The 19,533-nt window shown below is 34.7% G+C and overlaps 1 protein-coding gene across 3 annotated transcripts; it reads left to right on the plus strand.

Annotated features, from left to right (window-relative positions):
• Nucleotides 1-693: 693 nt before the first annotated feature.
• On the plus strand, nucleotides 694-7,124 carry LOC131156780 (beta-carotene isomerase D27, chloroplastic). 3 transcript variants are annotated; one of them, XM_058110729.1, is made up of 8 exons: nucleotides 694-1,000; nucleotides 1,323-1,418; nucleotides 1,704-1,808; nucleotides 2,111-2,210; nucleotides 2,376-2,467; nucleotides 2,579-2,659; nucleotides 5,376-5,444; nucleotides 6,817-7,124. In XM_058110729.1, the coding sequence occupies exons 1-8, from the start codon at nucleotides 851-853 to the stop codon at nucleotides 6,868-6,870; spliced, it is 747 nt and encodes a 248-aa protein (XP_057966712.1). In that variant the 5' UTR covers nucleotides 694-850; the 3' UTR covers nucleotides 6,871-7,124. The 3 variants fall into 3 exon arrangements, with proteins under 3 accessions (XP_057966712.1, XP_057966711.1, XP_057966713.1); XM_058110728.1 differs by having other exon boundaries at nucleotides 6,837-7,124; XM_058110730.1 differs by having other exon boundaries at nucleotides 6,842-7,124.
• Nucleotides 7,125-19,533: the final 12,409 nt, after the last annotated feature.

The following is a 19,533-nucleotide window of genomic DNA, read 5'->3' on the forward strand; positions in this document are numbered from 1 at the left end:
GAAAATCCATGAGTAACAATTGGTGCGAGTTGGCTGAATTATCTTCTCCTTAGACAAACCCCTGCATCAGGCGTGAGACCAAAAAAGGAAGCTACAAAAATTACTACGTTATATTTGAGGAATAAATTTTTATTGTGTTTTAACTTTTCTATACTAATGTTGGAAAATTAGAAAACATGGTGCCATTTTTGCAGTTCTTTGAAAAAGTGAAAAATAGAAAGCATATATATGTATATATATATATATATATATATATAGAGAGAGAGAGAGAGAGAGAGAGAGAGAGAGAGAGAGAGAGAGAGAGAGAGAGAGTTTTTATTTTTCATAATAGAACTCAACTTGCTATTGAATTTGTGATGAATGACCTGAACGTCCTTTTCTGTAAATATATATTCTTGGCATGCCACTTGATCCCAGATGAAGCCTTGGGCTCTCTTAACATTCTTTTCCCAATGAAGAAATACAATGGCTAGTGGATGAAGGATAAGGACGTCCTTTGGTGGTGCATCCAATGCGGAAAAGGGGGTGGATTCACAGCAAAGAAAATTTTGAAGTCACCAATAATGAAATGGTGTCGTCACAATCACACGACTTGGTAGTGAATGAATGAAATAATATGGACTTCACATTTTTCATCCATTCAATTATTGACACCTGCATTCATAATGACATTACTTCACCGACAATACTACTAAATTTGAATTTTTTGTATACATAGTTTGGGAGCTTGTAAAGAAATGGAAGTAAAAGAGTTATTTTTATACTTACTACACTAATAAACCGTTTAGGTTTGAGAAACAAAAAAAAAAAAAAACCAAAGGCTCAGCCTCAGCTAAACCTGTTTACAGGAATGGAGCCTCTATCTCTGCTTCGGCCTCTCACCACCCTCTCTCCAATTTCTCCTTTCCCTCTACACCAATATATCTCCCAATCCCACAAACCCTACCTTCATGCCCATTGCTTTCGCGTCTCATCCTTTTTCTCTCAGTCATCAAATTCGGTAAAATTTCTCTATCCTTTTCTTAGTCCCCCAAATTGTAGAATTGTGCAGAGCTTCTCGAATTCATTTGCACATCACAGTTGTCTTCGTTTGGAACTGATAAAACGTAGAAATGTGTTCTCTTAAATGAATTCCGCGAAATGGGTATTAAAAAACTTTTTTTTTTTTTTCTAACGAATCGAGCTTCAAACAGGGGGGTTCAGTTGAATTCTACAGCTGAGCTAAACGCACGAATTCTTTTGCAAACGAATTCCACTCAAGAATATCTTCTTCTTTTCTCTGAATCCGGAACGGGGGGTAAATTTTCTCTATTGCCTTTCAGATCAGACCCACAACGAGTGCAGCTTCGAGGTCTGAATATAAGCCAGCAATCTTCGATGGGTTACTCCTCAACTTGTTCAGGAAAAAAATGGTTCTGGTCAGTTACTCTGTTATATTAATTAGTTTGCCTTACCCTCCGTTTGGTTGCTGAGAAATCTGGGCAAAAGAAAAATATTTGGAGAATTTCTTTTCCTCAGCTGAGTTGCATGGTTGTACATATTAGGCTCCCTATGAAGGTTTTTGTAATCTTCTACCATACTTTCTCAGGAACCAAACACAGGATTTGTTCCAATGTGAATTTTGAGAATAGCTTGTTTGCTTATTCTACATGTTCTTGAATCTCAGCTGTTTTTCTAAAATAATATTTTAAGGGCTACAACAGGAGGTTGGTTGGGATTCAGAGAAGTCTGGGTATGATGGACTAATTGAAGTGGCAACCCGTCTCACGATGAAGGGGAAAACCAGTTCTGAAACCGTAGAAGCAGCTGTAAAATTCTAAATCTTTTCTTATCAAGAGTGAAATTAGGTTGATTGCATATTTTGTATATTACATGCAGTGTACAAGGGCATGTAATTTATGGTGAATAGGTGTTCATGTTATTGGGTTCGGATTTATCAAACAGTGAGTTGAAATTTGAAAAGCAATTGTACACATTTGGAATCATGTTGAGTTGATGTTTAACAAGATATGTAAAATGTTATATCATAACTTCCAGAAAAATAGATTTTTTGATCCTGCTGATCCTTCAAACACAGTCTTAGCAGGTTACTGTTTTGGGTCCATGGCAGGTCCGAATACTAGAATCACTTTTTCCTCCAATGCTGTTAAAACTTTATCGAATGCTCATAGCGCCTATAAGAGAGGGAAAATTTGCTGCTATAATGGTTGGTGAGTTAATTCTACCTGTTGTTGGGATTGGATTTGTATTGCTTGTTATTTCTGACAACATTGAGTCTGTTCCTATTAGTTTCAAGGCTTGAATGCACAATTGCTGCTTTGTGAGCACAATATTTGATATAGATCCCCCAAATCTTCTTTATTTTGAACTTGAAGCAAGGGTGACTGCAGTATCCTGTCAATGGCTCATGGGCCCATGCACAGTTAATTCAGTCGATCTTCCTGATGGGTCCTCATGCAGTAGTGGGGTATGCCATTCCTTATAATGTGAAACGATATAAGTGGTTGTATCTTCTGGCTGATACTGATAGCTATGTGGGAAATACTGATTCTTATTTTGGGGCTTGCCATTATTGCAGGTGTTTGTAGAAAGGTGCAAGTATTTAGAGGAAAGTAAATGTGTTGGTATTTGCATCAATACTTGCAAGCTCCCAACACAGGTTAGAGATTACCCAATTATATATTTTGGGACTTAAATGAGTGAATCAAGTCCCCCTCCCCCACTCAAATTAATTTTGTAGGGCTCAAACATATATATTTTTTGTTCAAGGCCTACATTGGCCTCGGCTACACAATGGGAGGTAGCTCATCTTCCATCCCATACTTATCCTTCCCTTCACAAGTTTTGAAATCAAGATCTCCAATGTGAAAGCCCCAAGCTTTAATCACTACGATGTTTCCTAGAAGACAATTTATAAATTCTTGAAAAATAAGTTTCATGCTTACACATTATTACACTAAACTACTGTAGAAAGGTAATCTTTGCCGGGAAAATTTTAAAATTGATTGCCTAATTGAATGGAAGATGGTTACATGATTGATTGCGTGATCATAAACTAGGGGTTGATGACTCCCAGTCCCCCCCCCCCACTACACACACACACATTCCCCCATGTACAATAAAGAAAACATTATTTTTTTGGTATGTTGCTGAAATGATTGAGTGATATTAAATAGGATTGTGATTTTATATACCTTTGGCTTCTTTATCAAGGTGATATTAGTTCCCATGGTTAAATTACTCCACACAATGTCATTTATTAACAAAATGTAAATAAAATAATGTAAATTTAAATTTATAAAATTAAATTGATGGAAAAGAGGATACCTACCATGATGGGATGGGGAAATTGCCCATTTCTTAATGGTAGTAGGGTAGGGCTAATCGTTTTCCTTTGTAGGAATGGGATGGGGATGGCTTTCCTTTGTGAGGATGGAGATTGGGAAGTGGTAAAAACTGGTTTACTCTCCCTCGCTAAGAGGTATTCAAAATGAGTTGATTGTTGGATGACTCTAAAACATGAAATCAAGGACTGTTGTCAAATATATCAGGTTTGGGAATTTTGGTAGTGAGAAAACTTGCAATGCCCATTTTTATGAAACTTTTTTGTCGTGCAAATATTAAGTATATATCTACTTATTTTGGATTGTTTGGAGTGAGCATATTTATCCCTTTGTTTATTTATTTATTTACGTTTTGATTACTCAATCATTGCAACTAAAGATGTTATGGTTATAGTTATAAGGATTGTGCTTTTAAAAATTTAATGTTACAAAAGGAAAATCTAATCATAAGAGTGATTGTATCCCATTGTCAAAGGTCTTACCTTGCCACTGCTCTTATAGTTGGCTCACATTCAATATCCATTAAAAGTTTCACTGTTATAATATTTCGTGCGCATTCAGTTTTCATTTTTTATTCTTCTGAGTTACTTAGGGATGTTTCTGATGTGGCACCATCACACTTGAAGGTTTCGAGGCCAATTCCATTTTTTAGGAGGATGGATTTTGTAAGGATGAGTAATCAATGTTGGGTGGAATTTTTCCCATCCCTGTGAAGGAGATTAGTGGGAAAAGTATCGAAGCTGTTGCTGATGGATAAGTTGGGAAGTGGATGCCTTCTTCTTCTTGCTTTTTTTTTTTTGGTCAGTTAGAGGCCCAGGCTTGGGCTACACAATGCCCTTCTTATCCCCTTGTAAAATTCAAATTTTAGAATCCCAAGTTGGGATAACAGATGTCTAATCCTATGGGACAAGAAGTTCACCCGGATGGTGGTTAAAGTAAGGTGAGGAAAGGGCAGCGTGAATTGGAAAATTTACAGTGTTTTGAGGATTATGATGGCAAGGGATTGATGGGGGATTTTCTTATTTAAAGCGTTGTTTTTTTTCTTTTCTTTTATTTTTCAGTTTTTTCTTCTTTTTCGCTTTTTCTTGCCTTGTGTAATGGCTCTCCTTTCTTTCTTACTAATTTTGTTTTATCATCTAGAAAAGGTTCCTTTATTATGAATTACAAGAGAAGTGAATAAAGCATTCTAGTTTTAATGTTTTGGTGCTGTACTGATAAATGAGGTGACTGAACAAATAAATATTACCATATATGCCAATGGCCATTTGTTTTTATTTGTGCTACAAATTCCTTTGAGTCCGTTTGCTTCCAACGTCATGGCAAAATTTGGATTGTTAACTCCTAGGTGATAGAAACAAGATCGGTTAGAAATAGAAATAACTCTGGTACTCAGTGTTCATCTTAATGCTGAATTTTAGTCCAACAAAATGGACAGTTGCTGCTTTGGAATTTGTCAGGCCAAACCTCAAGAATCAAGATAGAATGAGGAAATTATTTCCAGCTAGGGAGCTTGGATAAATTATTCATGGCTCCAAGGCTGCTACTTTAGGTTTTATATCAAACAAATGTATCATGTAAGGTATAAGAGAGACAACAAATAATTTTTTGTTGCTTCTCTCAGAAGCAGTGAAGCATACAGTGCAATATCAATGGGTCGGCTGCACTACATTAATTCTAAGGGTAAGCTCCCTGGTTCCAGGGTGGAATCTTTCACATTTTTCACCAAGTTACATTTTTCCACTGGTGAAAAGTTATAGCACTTGAACAAAATGCCTGTTTTCCATTGCAATCAACATATTCTTGTGATGATATTTTGATACAGTACATTGACATACAATGTGGATGCTCCATGCACTAGCCTTTTGTGTGAAAAAATTTTTATTTATATTTTTTTATTTTCCCTCTTTGTCGGTTAAAGCATGTCTCTTGTAATTGGTTTCTCAGTCCATTTTTTGACTTTCAGAATGCATAAAAAATATGCTTATTATATATGATATCCTCTAATTGTTGCCGTATGATTGCTCATGCCAGACATTTTTTAAAGATTACATGGGTGTTCCTTTGCTGATGGAGCCAAATTTCGAGGATTACAGCTGTCAGGTAACATGGTTTACTTCATGAATAATGTTTCAGGGTAGATACACTTTAAGCATCCGATTATGATTGGGCATATGTTTGAACTTGGGACATGATTGTTATATGTATGCATGGTATTTAGAATGGAATAGAATCAAATTTTCCATTTGATTTTTTCCATGTTCTTGATTCAAATTTTTACTGAATCTATTCCATTTCAACCCGATTTCATTCTACAAACTGAACATGACGTAAATTGCTTTTGCATTTGATGGTGATGTTATCCGGGTTCTCAACCCGGTTATATTACTCAAGTCATGTGCTTGCACATCCTTGTTTTTAGTCTTTTGACTTGTCTGGAGAGGCGCTTCTCCTATTCCTTTGTTGATTGAGTTTAAATTGATGGTGTAAACTCATTTATTTTAAAATTTTACTCAATCACTGGTACTAGATGCTAGGTCTTTTGCCCGTGCAGCTTCTACAGGAAATGGACAACTTAGAAAGTAAATTGGTTTATCTAATATTAACAAAATTGTGAACTCAAATTCCTTCTCTTAGCTTGATGTTCATTAGGTGGTTCAAATTGCAAACATCAACATGTAGGTTGAGGAATGAGGATGCATTCAGATTTTTAATTGACTAAAGCATTTGATGAGAATAATGACTATAGTGGTGACGATTTTAATGATGGGATCATCTCAATGATGTTAAAGAAGCAAATACTGTCTTGGGTTTTGGCATTAATGTTAATGAGCTAGCGTGATGGTTCGGCTTTTGTTATTTTTTTGCTATTTTTAAAATTTTAAATGTTCATGTTGTATGGTGTCTTATTGACTGATTCGTCCCAAATTATGTTTTTCTTTTTCTTCTTTTCCCAAGCACGTCTTCCTTTTTTTCTACTAAAGCTGGTTTGGTTGATCTAGGAATGCTACAATTTCGAACACTCTTTCTCGTTGTTATGTAAGACTTTTACTATGAGCTAATTTTTATTTTATTTTTTTGACGTGGGCTTCTAGTTATTTTCCTAGTCTTGAACTTTGTAATATTTAATATATGTAAAAAACATAAAATATATTTTTATATTTATTGTATATTTTTAATAGAATCTCACAATCCTCGTTTTGGTACTGTGAAAATACTGAGGAACCTACAAATCTTTTTGGTTATCATAAAAAATAGAACAAAAAAAAGCATGAAATATGTAATAAATAGATAAAAAAGTGATGACAATTTTTTTAGCATGCCATTAGCCTATGAACTCTATTTATTTATGCCCGTATTTGAATGAATTATAATTCTTAATGCTATTATTTGAGATAACAGAGAAATACAATGGGAAATTGATTATTGTCTTATTTCCTTTTCATTTATTTGCCTGTCACTAAATCCTAAATAGCTTCAAAATGGGTTTGGCAGTTCAGTTTTGGTGTTCATCCTCCCCTGCCCCTAGATGATAGCACCCTGAAGGAGCCTTGCTTGGAGATATGCCCAAATGCCAAACAGCGCAGAGGATCAAAGCAGTGCCCCAAGGCATAAATTGAGTAAAGTGGCTCGCTTTTCTTCCCGCTCTTCACTCCTCCAGTATCCCCTTATTAGCTGATTCAATTCAATAGGGTGAGCATAATTTGGTTACAATTGAATTAACTGAGTAAATTTCATCGGTTCAATTTGGTTAAAAATTTATTCAGTTTGGTTCGATTTTCATTTTCATTGAATTTTGATTTTTGATTTTCGGTTTACTTTTTTGGTTTGAATTAACTGAATAGTATAAATTAATTTTATTAAAATAATTATATATATAATCTATATTTTATATATATTAAATGATTAAATCGGTTATTTGTTTCGGTCGATTTTGAGTTCAGCTAAATATGGAATTTCGGTCGGTTTGATAATGAAATTTTTTAACCAAAATTTTTTGATTAATTAACCGAACCGATTGAATGAGATTCAACTATTCATTTATTTATTTTGAAAATCCATTCCCCAAGAAAAACTCACGAACCAAAGAAAAAACAAAAAAGCAAACAAAGAACAAAGGTGGAACATGAGAAAGATTTGAAACTTACTGTTCTTTCACATAAGATTTGAGATTTTGTAATTGTTGAGTTTCTTTTTTTTTTTTTTGAACTAGGTTGAATAAGATTGGATTGGATAGAAGAGATGCACAAATTAAAATAGTTCCACTCAATATGGAATAAAATACAAATAGATATTTAGCTGTGAAATTTAAGAAGAATTATTTTTCTCCCTATTTTAGTTGATGTATCCTATTTTTTTTTTTTTCTTAAACAAGAATCATATCGTTGTGTTCATGTCACATCTGTGTCAAGTGTCAATGATGGTGCTTGCTTCTACTGCTATCCCCTCTCTTGCCAACAAATCTGATGCTATGTAGTTTTATAAATGGGATTTAAGTTTAAGAATTTTAAGATCACCGCGTCAATGTCATGAGTGATGTTCAGAAATTATTTTTGTTTTAACATGTTTAATATGTGAATCCATTTTGTTTCTTGTTTAAGTGACCAATAGAAACATCTTACAATTAAAGATTGTTGGTCGAGAATATTTAACCTGGATTAGATTATGGATTTCTAACGGCACAATGTTTTGCCATTTGTGGCCATTCTCATTTCACAAATATGGGATCTTTGAACCACAGTGAGTTTCCAAAATGAAGCCATTAAGCCGAATAAGTGTTTGCTCTCCCGTCGCAAGTGGACATGAGCTCAAAATTGTGTGACTTTTTTCTTTACCTTAGATTTTAGCAGAACTAGTTGTTTTTGACATGTTTAGTTGGAATTCAGGTTTGCCACAATTTGCGGGATGTTTTCTTTGGTTTTTCACATTATTTTTTTCCAACTCGTTAACCGTTTTTGCAAGATATTACGCAATTTTTCAAAAGGAAGGTCGACGTTCTAGTAAAAATTGATGAAATCTATAAAGATAAGATCTTACATATGTATGCTTCCATGGGTGAGAACTTCGAGGTATAATCTATTATCGATGTTTTATCACATTGAAAAATCATCACAAAAAATGGTTTTAATGAGTGTGAACAATAATCAAGCAAATTCTTCATTGTCTGCATGTCAACTTAATAGAATGATATTTGTTTATTGTGTGATAGAGAGAAATTGTACATAAAAAAAAAAAAAAAAAGCTAAGTTGCAATTGAGAAAATTAATAATGATAATAATAATTTTTTTTTTGGGTAAAAAAAAAAAGAGGGATCTCAATTCGATCGGGATCAATTCGGGACTATGGTCACAACCTATAAATGAGATGAGTGGCTGATAAATTTTCTACAAAATCTATCTCAATAATACAATCATAGGGAGCATGGAAAGTACACAAAATAAGTATGCACCTTTCACCAAATAATCCATTAATGTGGCTCTCCATCTGAGGTCTTCAGTGCATATGCCCACCAGAGTGAACTACCCTCTTCTATCTTCCTCTAGTCTCGGCTTGATGGAGAATTATAATAGCACCACATTAGGGGGAAGAGAACTTCTTCTCGCAGTTATAATATTTCATCCAAAGTTATATTCATCATGGACAGCTAATAACATCACAGGGTCCACACTAAATCTAGATTGTGCATAGGCCCAATTGACAATGGTGATTACTTACCATAGCATACCTTGTTTTTTGATATTCCAAAATATTTGATAACGTCCACCCATATAATTCAAACATTCCCATGTCATAAATATAAGATCTTTGAAACAAATGGTCTTTCATAATGAAGTCATGAAGCCAGATAAGATGTATATCATTTCTCTCTATTTAGAGAAAGTTAAGGACTCCGCCCACCTTCCATTTTCGGAGTATTTGATATGAGATTAATTGTTTATCCAAATAAGTGTGGAATGAGCTGATATATTGAATGATGTGTTTTGTGAAAAAGCGTATCGGTTAACTACCGTAGGCTGTGAGTAATTGAAATGAGATATAGGAACGGGAGTTCCAAATTGTTCTAGGTTTTGTGAAAATGCCGAGTCAGAATAAAACCGAAGGCCTAGGACAATCGAAGTGTGCTAGTTAACTACCGAAGGCTGAGATATGAGGCGTGTTGGAATAATACCGCAGGCGGACGAGTCGGTTAACTATCGTAGGCTCAGATATCCGGCGTGAAGCCGAGGGTGTGAAATACCACCTATGATTTCGGTTGGTCACCGAAGGGTGTGAGTTTCGCCATGTTTGCACTTGTTGAATGTTGTGGGGCTTAGGCTATGCCAAGTTACCAGGGGTGCCATGTCGTGCGACTGGCTTAGGCCGAAGAGTGTGATGACACTAGACCGAGGTGTTTTGTAAGATATACTGGAACTGTGTTGTGAAAATACTGGAATTGTGAAATGTTTATGTTTTACTTTTGAAATAACACTCATGTATCCATACACTGATATAACATGTTTCTCCCTTACTGAGAGGTGTCTCACCCCTATTATACAAATGTTTTTCAGGTCCTTCGAATAGCCGACACTAGCATCCTAGTGTTTTAGGAGCATGGTTGTTGGTTAGCTTTGTAGAAGTACTTGTGTAAGTACTGATCTTTGACCGGGTTGTCATTTTGGGTTATATAGACACCCAGGGTATGTTATGTTTTTTGGGAATTAGAATATGGTTTTGTATAGACTCTTGTATGGTATGATGGTATGGTATTATGATGTAATCGGCTGCATATATTGTGAATGTGTTTGTGGATAGGGTATACGTGAACCCTACGGGGTCGAACCCTTATATTGTGTAGTATCATGGATGGTTGTATGATACAGGGACAAGTTAGGTTACTAAATCACACCCTGGGGCCCATTTTCGGATTCGGGGTGTGACAGTCTGGACACAGGGTCAAACGACTGAACTTCAGGTTCAGTCTTCTGAAGTCCCAGCTCAGATGACTGAACTAAGGGTTCAGTCTTTTGAGGGTGTTCTATCAGTTCTATGTTTCAACAAATAAATTCTCAGTTGACTGAACTAATTATTTGGTCTTCTGAAGAAATTCTTCAGACGTCTGAAGTAAAGCTTTAGTCGTCTGAGGGTGCATCTTCAAACTTTTGAGGGTACACCTCAGTCGTTTGGGCAGACCAACTTCAGAATTTTCATTTTAGTTTTCAAAAATCAATTTTGCTCTCTTACTTTGATTTCTTATAAAACATTTTCCGAATTTTGAAATAAGGTCTCTAAGTCCATAAGTAATCCTAGAAGAGCTTTCAACATATTTCACAAAAATATTTAATACGAAATACTTACATAAAGACTTCTTATGACATTTTGACATTCTAAACACTTAAGTCTTCATGCTTGTCTTTCTTTGAGCTCTCTTACTTTGTCTTTCTTGAGCTTTATCTTGTCTTCAAGTTTCAATATACTTTAAGCTTTGAGCAAATCCTCTTTAACATTCACGTTCTCATAATCTTCAAGTTTTATTAGATCATCTTTAAATCCATGCTTTGACTCTTTAAGTTTTATTTGATCATCCTTATGAGCATTTGACTTTGTATTCATATACTTGAGTCCTGAAATATTATCATTTAACCAAATATGTTGAGTTCATCTTATTTGTTATTATCAAAACAAGATTTTAAACCTTGTAAGACTAACAATTTCCCCATTTTTAATGATGACAAATAAGTAGCAAAAAATTCAATAAGTCTTAAAAAGGTTTCCTTTTTCAATAAGCATCATCTTAACAATATTTGTAATATCAAGATCAAGTTCAATATTAATTTTAATATCATGCTCATATATCAATAATCATCTCATTCAAGATCACGATACCAATATATCATCTTAAGTATGCAGTATCATGCTCAATTTTTGCCAAAAATTTTTACCCCTTTTGACATCAATCAAAAAGAGTAAGATATTAATAAAATATAAGTATTAAGGCATTGAGCAACTGTAATCAAAAGTTTGCATTCATCTTGCATGAAAAGATAGACAACAGGATCCAAAGTAGCATGAGAAAATATAAGAGATTGTACATCATAATTTTCATCATAATAACATTATTTAACAAGTCTAACTCCCTTTGAATGAAATGTATCTTATATTCAATAAATTTAGATTTTTATTTGTAATACCAATTAAAAACTATGTATTCATAAAGATACCAATTGTGTTTTTAAATTTATCATGCCATACTCCAAAAAAAAAAAATTTTATTTTCATGTTAAGTGCTTATGGATACCAATATCAAGAATAGTACCAATATTATTTCAATATCATCTATGTCATAACATGCTTATGTTTACCCATTAGTCCATCATGCAAGAGATATAAAAAGTTATTCATCATTTAGCATGTAAACTGATATGATCAAGAATTAATCTCATACTCATATATCAATATCATATCAACATCATCACATGCTCATGAATACAAATATGTTGTCATGCTCACGTATCAATCGACATATTCATGGATACCAATATGTTGTCAATCTCAAGTATCAATTAACATACTCATGGATACTAATGTATTTCATAGATACCAATACAAATATCATATCATAAGCTTCTTAATCATGCTCAATAATTTCATGATCAAATTTTCAATGTATAGTGAGCCATAAATTCACAATATGAGTCAAGTCAATATCATTTCTTTGCCAAAAAAAAAAGCATACATGTCAGCATTTTAGCATAGCATATCAGCATATAGTTCATATTAGTATCTCATCACATATGCATATTAGAATATTAGCATTTAGCATGTAGCATATCAGCATATATAAGCATGGAGCATATTATTGCATTGTGCATTGTGCTACAATTGTTCAAATTGTTCTTATATTTCTTAAGTATTTCTTATTCTTGAATATCTTTTCTTAATCAAAATACTTCATATTTTCTTTCTTTTGATTTCATAAGAATATTGTTTTTCAAACCTTAGAAATTTAAGCCTTGTACAAATCATCCTATGATTTTGGCCAACAATGTCATTTTGTTTGTGTTTGTTTCAATTGTTATAGTTATCAATAAGCTCTTAAACTTATCTTTAAGATTTTCTATTTCAACTAGTTTAATATCCTTGATTTGGATTAAGTAGCTTTCTTAATTTCAAAGGGGAATAACTAATCCAAACATCTTTGATGTCATTGGTTTATGAATTAGTCTTTCATTTTGGTTCCCATACTTTCTTGGGTTCGGATGGTTTAACAAGATATGTTTCTTTTACTTTCCAAACTTGTTTAACTTTCACATCTTTCCTCTTTAATGGACATTCAAACTTTATATGTCCTTTTTTTTACATAGGTAGCATATAGTGTGAGTATAGGCATTGGAGGAGGTGCTAGCATAGTTTTTTGATGCTTTCGTAAAGTACCCCATATAGAGGCTCTTTTTTTTTTTTGTATTTTCAACTCCATTAAACCCTATGCCCTCTTTATTTAAATACATTCTTTGTGCACCTATCATTTTATCAAAGTTTTCTTTTCCTCTTGTGAAATTGTAAATTATATTTGCTTGATCTTCAATTTTCTTCTTAAGATCACTAATTTCTAAGTCTTGTATATTTTTACCCTTTTCTTGCATCTTTACTTGGTTTTGAGACACTTTGCTAATTTTACTTTCTTATTCAGAAATATATATGTCTTTATTATGATTTTGAGATCTTAGGTCTTCTAATTCTTTTATCACCTTTTCATTCATTCTTTCTAGTCTATGGACTTTTAAATCTTTTTCACTTTTAGCAAGTTTTAAGGATTCTAATTCTTTCATTACACCTTCATTCTTGTTTTTCAATGATGTGTATTGTTTAATCACATTAACTAAGATCTTATGTACCTTGAATAATTCATTTTGAAGTTCTTCATAAGAAGACATACTTTCATCATCGGATTCATTAGATGACTCATTGCCAGAACTATGAAAAGATTTGGATGAGGAGCTTTCCTCATCGTCCCATGCCATATAGCAAGCGACCTCTTGGTCACTTGATTCATTCTCTCTAACATCTATGGTACCTTCGTAGGTTACCTCAAGTTTATCCCAAATTTCTTTGGCTGACTTACATGCCATGACCCTATTAAACTCATTATCATCTAAGGCACAATATAGTGCATATGGCACTAGAGTTTACTTGTAACATCTTATGGTCATTGTCGGTCATGTCTTTTTCTTCTTTGGGTACTTCTTTTCCATCTACAAGTTTTGTAGGAATTAAGTCACCATGTGTGACAACCTTCAATGTTTTCCAATCCATGGTTTGAATATATATTCTCATCCTTTGTTTCCAAAATTTATAATTTAAACCACAAAAATGGGAGGCCTAATTGAGGATTGACCCTCTCCAAAGGGAGATACTCCTATGTGTGCCATCTAGATCTTTATGTAGCTACTAGTTAGGATTTGCTGCGAACCTGCTCTGATACTAATTAAAAGTTAAGGAGCTGTCCCAAGAAGGGGTGGGGGGTGAATTGGCTTATTTAAATTTCTTTTAATTTTTTTTATGAATTCTTTGACATCTTGTTAAATTATCAAACACTCAGCAAAGAACTTAGTTTCTTATTTAATCCACAGACCAATACTTAAAACAACACAAATAAATCAAAACTTAAACACTCATTCAACCAATCAATCAATTTTAAAGTAATCAATCACAAAATATAATCAGTAGCACTTTAGCAATTTTTAGCTTTTGTATGTAGCCCTGTGACTTTATGTAAACCCTATGGTTAATGGATTTGATTTCTCAATTTGCTGCACAATCAACACTTTTCCCTTCCGCAAATTGTATATCAACTAACGTACTTCCTTTCGGTTTCCGCAAATTCCCAAAAATAAATTAAGCTTTAGTTTATTTAATATCTTATCCACGTAGTGTATATGATCAAAATTTAAAACAAACCACATAGTTAATATATGCTGGAAATTAAAGATAATAAGGAAAAAGAGTGACACCACGTTTTTGTACGAGGTTCGGCTTATCCCAGCCTACGTCCTCACCATGGGCCAATACCACCAAAGGATTACACTATACCGTTCCTTTCCGGGCGGAACAAACCTTTTACAAGCGATACCCTGCACTCAAACAATCCTTAAGTAAGTTAGAGCAATGCCTCTCCAAGTGATACCTTAGACTCAGTCACTCTTTCAATAGGTTAGAGCAAGACCTCTCCAAGCAATACCCCACGATTTGTCACTCCTTCAATAGGCTAGAGCTACACCTTTCCAAGTGATACCCTACACTTGGTCAACGATCCAACAACCTGGAATCATTAAGAAACAAGAAACAAGAGCTGCGTACAATAATACTCTCACAAAGAGCAGATTAGTACAGATTCAATCACTATGTACTTCAATAATTTAATATCAATATAAAATACAATGAAGTTCAAGAGAATTTATCATCGAGTTCCTTCTAGAGGAGAATTAGTAATTCAGAACTCAAAAGTAGGATGGATCAGTACTTTAGAAATTCAGCACTTCAATTGAGCAAAGATTTAAGCAAGAGAAAGCAATAAGAGCTTTCAGCTAACAAATAGATTTTTCAATTATTTTGTTCATGATTTTCTTGGTGTATAATTTGATTTGCAAAACCATGTATTTATAGGCTTCTAAAAGTGATTTCGTGTTGCCCAAGTTTACTTAGAGTGTCTTCCAAGTTTTCATTAATTTTGGGGCTCAAGAAACCTTTATTTGAAATTTAAAATATTTAAAATTTCTAATTGTTAACAGTGTTAAGACGACCGAACTATCGGGTTCAGTCTTCTGATGTTCCTTAAAGCACTGAAAATTATAGTCTAGACACAGGGTCAGACGAGTGAACTTTAGGTTCAGTCTTCTGAAGTCCTAGCTCAGACGACTGAACTGAGGGTTCAGTCTTCTGAGGGTGTTCTGCTTGTTTTGTGTTTCAACAAATAAGTCTTCGGTTGACTGAACTAATTCTTCGGTCTTCTGAAGAAATTCTTCAAACGTCTGAAGTAAAACTTCAGTTGTCTTAGGGTACATCTTCAGACTTCTAAAGGTACACCTCAGTCGTTTGGGCAAATCAAATTCAGAATTTTCATTTTAGTTTTCAAAAATCAATTTTGCTCTCTTATTTTAATTATTGCAAAATGTTTTTCAGGTTTTGAAATAAGGTCTCCAAGTCCGTAATTAACCCTAGAAGAGCTTTCAACATATTTGACAAAGATATTTAAATACGAAGTACTTACATAAAGACTTCTTATGATGTTTTGACATTCTAAACATTTAATTCTTTGTGTTTGTCTTTCTTTGAGCTCTTTTGCGTTGTCTTTCTTTAGCTTCATCTTGTCTTCAAGCTTTAATATACTCTAAGCTTTGAGCAAGTCCTCTTTAACATCCATGTTCTCATAATCTTCAAGCTTCATTAGATCATCTTTAAATCCATGCTTTGACTCTTTAAGCTTCATTTGATCATCTTTCTTTGGAACATAAGCTTTGAATGATCCTTATGAGCATTTGACTTTGTATTCACATACTTGACTCTTGAAATATCATCACTTAACCAAATATGTTAAGTTCATCTTATTTGTTATCATCAAAACAAGATTTTAAGCCTTGTAAGGCCAAAAACAGTGACACGTCACACAAAGGGCTCTGGTGTGTTCTAATGTAGCGAGGGAGAGTCGTAGCATATGTTTCCCAACAACTTAAAGAATATGAAAAGAATTACCTTACTCATGATCTAGAGTTTGCAGCGGTGGTTTATGCGCTGAAGATTTGGAGGCATTATTTATATGGAGGTAGGTGTGAAATCTTCACAGACCACAAGAGCCTTAAATATTTCTTCACGCAGAAGGAGCTGAACATGAGCCAAAGGAGGTGGCTAGGGTTAATTAAAGATTATGATTGTACTATCAGTTACTACCCAGGAAAAGCAAATGTGGTAACTGATGCATTGAGTCGAAAATGAAGGAAGTGCCTTAGTATCAATAGTGGTAGGGTAGCATCAGATCAAAATGGATTTGGAAAAGCTTAGGGTGGAGCTTGTAGAGGATAATCACTAGGCACTCATCGCTAATCTGGTTATACAACTCATGTTACAGGAAAGTGTTGACCTTATAGGTCACGCCCGGTTCTGATTATGACAAATACTCATTGTATTTAATGGGTGTTTGAAGTTATGTGCAGGAACCTAAATTATCAAGATCATAATGCACATGCACATGGAGCAAATGATGAATGAAGACCAATTTATATTCAGTGTTGTAATATATTTCAATTGTGAAAATTGGTCTGTAATAGTAATTAGGGCTCTAGTTTGTAATAAGCTCACACACATCACATGCATGATTTATTACGTAAGCTCAAACCAAAATGCAACCTAAAGTGACCTTAGAATGACCTTAGGGTTTACCCTTCGGTCAACCGAAGGTCGACCAACACCGTATTTTTTCGGTATCTTCAAAATTGGACCCGAAGTGATCTTAGGACACTCACCTTTGCACTTGCATGTATTAGGAACTTGAACAGGATGAATGTGTATTGAAACGGGACCGAAATGCACACTTTGTGCATTTTCGATCGATCGGCCAAGGTAGTTCATTCTGCCCCGGTCGACCGAAACAGGTCTGGGTCAACAGTTGACCAAGGCCCTGTTCGACTGAACCAGTATAGTTCAAAACCCCCCGGTGGATCAAAACCCCCTAAGGTCAACAAATTGACCATCTGGTCAACCGAGCCAAATTTGTATACCAACTACCTGGTCGACTGAGGGTCCTCGAGAGAAATCCCAACTGTCTGGTACCGAGGTTCCTTGAGAGAAATCCCAACTGTCTGGTCAACCGAACCAAGTCAGTTCAAAATGGTCCGGTCGACCAAACCACGGAGAAATGGAAAATCGCCCACTTTCAGTCGACCAAGTCTTCAGTTCAAAAACCTCCTGGTCGACCGAACCATATAAATTCTGGTCGACCGAAATGGTTCTGGTCGACTGGACCTCTCGGGTTGCCCTGATTTTTACCGTGGTTAAACATTTTTTAAACAGGGTTAAAAAATTTAAAAGGTCATTAAACTTTCCTAATAATTCCTAATAGGTCCTCAAAGGTCATAATTCATGGGGTGTCTATATATACCCCTTTATTTGGGAAAATTAGCAAGTTGATTAGCAAAACAAAAATCCAAAATTCTCTCTCAAGCAAAATATATCCTACTACTCATACTCTTTCTAAATCCACTCAAACTTACCTTCTTCACTTCTCTGTATCATTTGTAAGTGTATTGAGTATTATTATTTAGAGGTTTGCTCTCTCATTTCGTGAGTGTTTGAATCGATTTTTACGAGAGCATAACCTAAGAGGCTTTTCTAATAAGCCTAACTAAGAAGACTTGTGTTAAACTTCCGAGTGTTGCATTCTCATTGCAATATCTTAGGTTGTATTTGGTTTTGACTTGCAAAAATATTTTCAAACTTACTCAAATATCTTGTGGTATTCATATTGACATTTTTTTGGAAAGATATTTGTGTTTGTCATACTAATCTTTGTGACAATATTTATTCAAGTTATATATCATTTGCTGAATACAAAGATTGCATAGCTTTTGCAAACCAAGCAATTACACTATATTCGTGATTGACATATTCTGCTATTTGGAATATCTGAAACCTGATTGATATCTTTGTCTAAGTGCCTTGATTGAGAACATATTGAAATACAAAGATTACTTGTTGATACTCTCACGTACGCATTACACTGATAGAAAATATATTTTCGAGTTGAACTATTAAGACCACACTGAGCTTACATATTAAATCATTTGTGGTGTTTGTGATTGAACGCATTTGGGTACAAATCTGCTTTACGTGAAAGTACATTTATATTGCACCATTTGATTGTAAATTTGAGTGATTCCAGGCGTGGCCTGAGGGGGCAGTAATCCAGCCTGGTAAGGATTGTTGTAAAGGTTGAGGTTAGCCTTGTGCTAATTGACGTGGTTTGTATAGGTGCCACTCTACCCGTTTAAGTGAGCAAGTTATTGTGGTAATCCTTGTGCTAGTTAGCCAAGGCGGGGACGTAGGCAGTTGGCCGAACCTCGATAACATATCTGCGTGTCACCCTCTCTTTACTGCTTTCTGGTGCTTGTGTGATTGATTAAATGACTTTATTTAATTTCAGATATATTTATATTATTTGTACTAGATTGACCATAGAGTTGTAAACATACTGCTGTTAGGAGGAGTACCTAGGGGTTAAATTTTAAAAATACCAATTCACCCTTCCTCTTAAGATCATGGTAAAGCTAACAGAAAGAATTAAAGCTGCTCAGATGAAAGATGCTGAAATATTAAAGATTATGAATAAAGTGCGGAATGATCAGGGAGCAGAGTTTAATAACTCAGATGATGGAGCTTTGAGATTCTGCACAAGACTTTGTATGCCTGCTGATGCTAAGATTAAAATAATTATCTTGGAGGAAGCACATCGATCTCTTTATACAGTACACCCTGGAAGCACAAAGATGTACAAGGATTTACGAGAATCTTTTTGGTGGAGTAATATAAAGAAATAAATCTCTAAATTTGTAAAGCAGTGTTTGACATGCCAGTAGGTGATAGCTGAGCATTAGAGACCAACGGGATCATTGTAGCCACTTAATATCCCCAAGTGGAAGTGGGAACACATTTTGATGGATTTTGTTACAAGATTACTACCGACATTGCATGGGTAGGACGCTATCTGGATAGTCATTGACCGATTGACGAAGACTACCCATTTTCTTCCTATCAGGGTTAACAACTCCATAAGTAGGTTGATAGAAATATATATACAGGAGATAGTGAGATTACATGGAGTGCCCGTTGTCATCATCTCTGACCAAACCCCCGATTCACGTCACAATTTTGGAGAAGTTTATAGAGGGCTATGGGGTCTTAACTGACATTTAGTACGATCTTTCATCCTCAGACTGATGAACAGACAAAAAGGACTATACAGATATTAGAGGATATACTGCAAGCTTGTGTGCTGGACTTCGGAGGTAGTTGGATAAAGTTTTTGCCATTAGTTGAATTTACATATAACAACAGCTACTAGGCCAGCATTGGGATGACACCATATGAGGCGTTATATGGTAGGAGGTGCCGATCTCCATTATACTGGGATGAAATTGATGAAAGACATATTTTGGGACCCAAGTTA

This window comes from Malania oleifera, chromosome 5, assembly GCF_029873635.1.
Source record: "Malania oleifera isolate guangnan ecotype guangnan chromosome 5, ASM2987363v1, whole genome shotgun sequence".
Lineage (NCBI taxonomy): Eukaryota > Viridiplantae > Streptophyta > Magnoliopsida > Santalales > Ximeniaceae > Malania > Malania oleifera.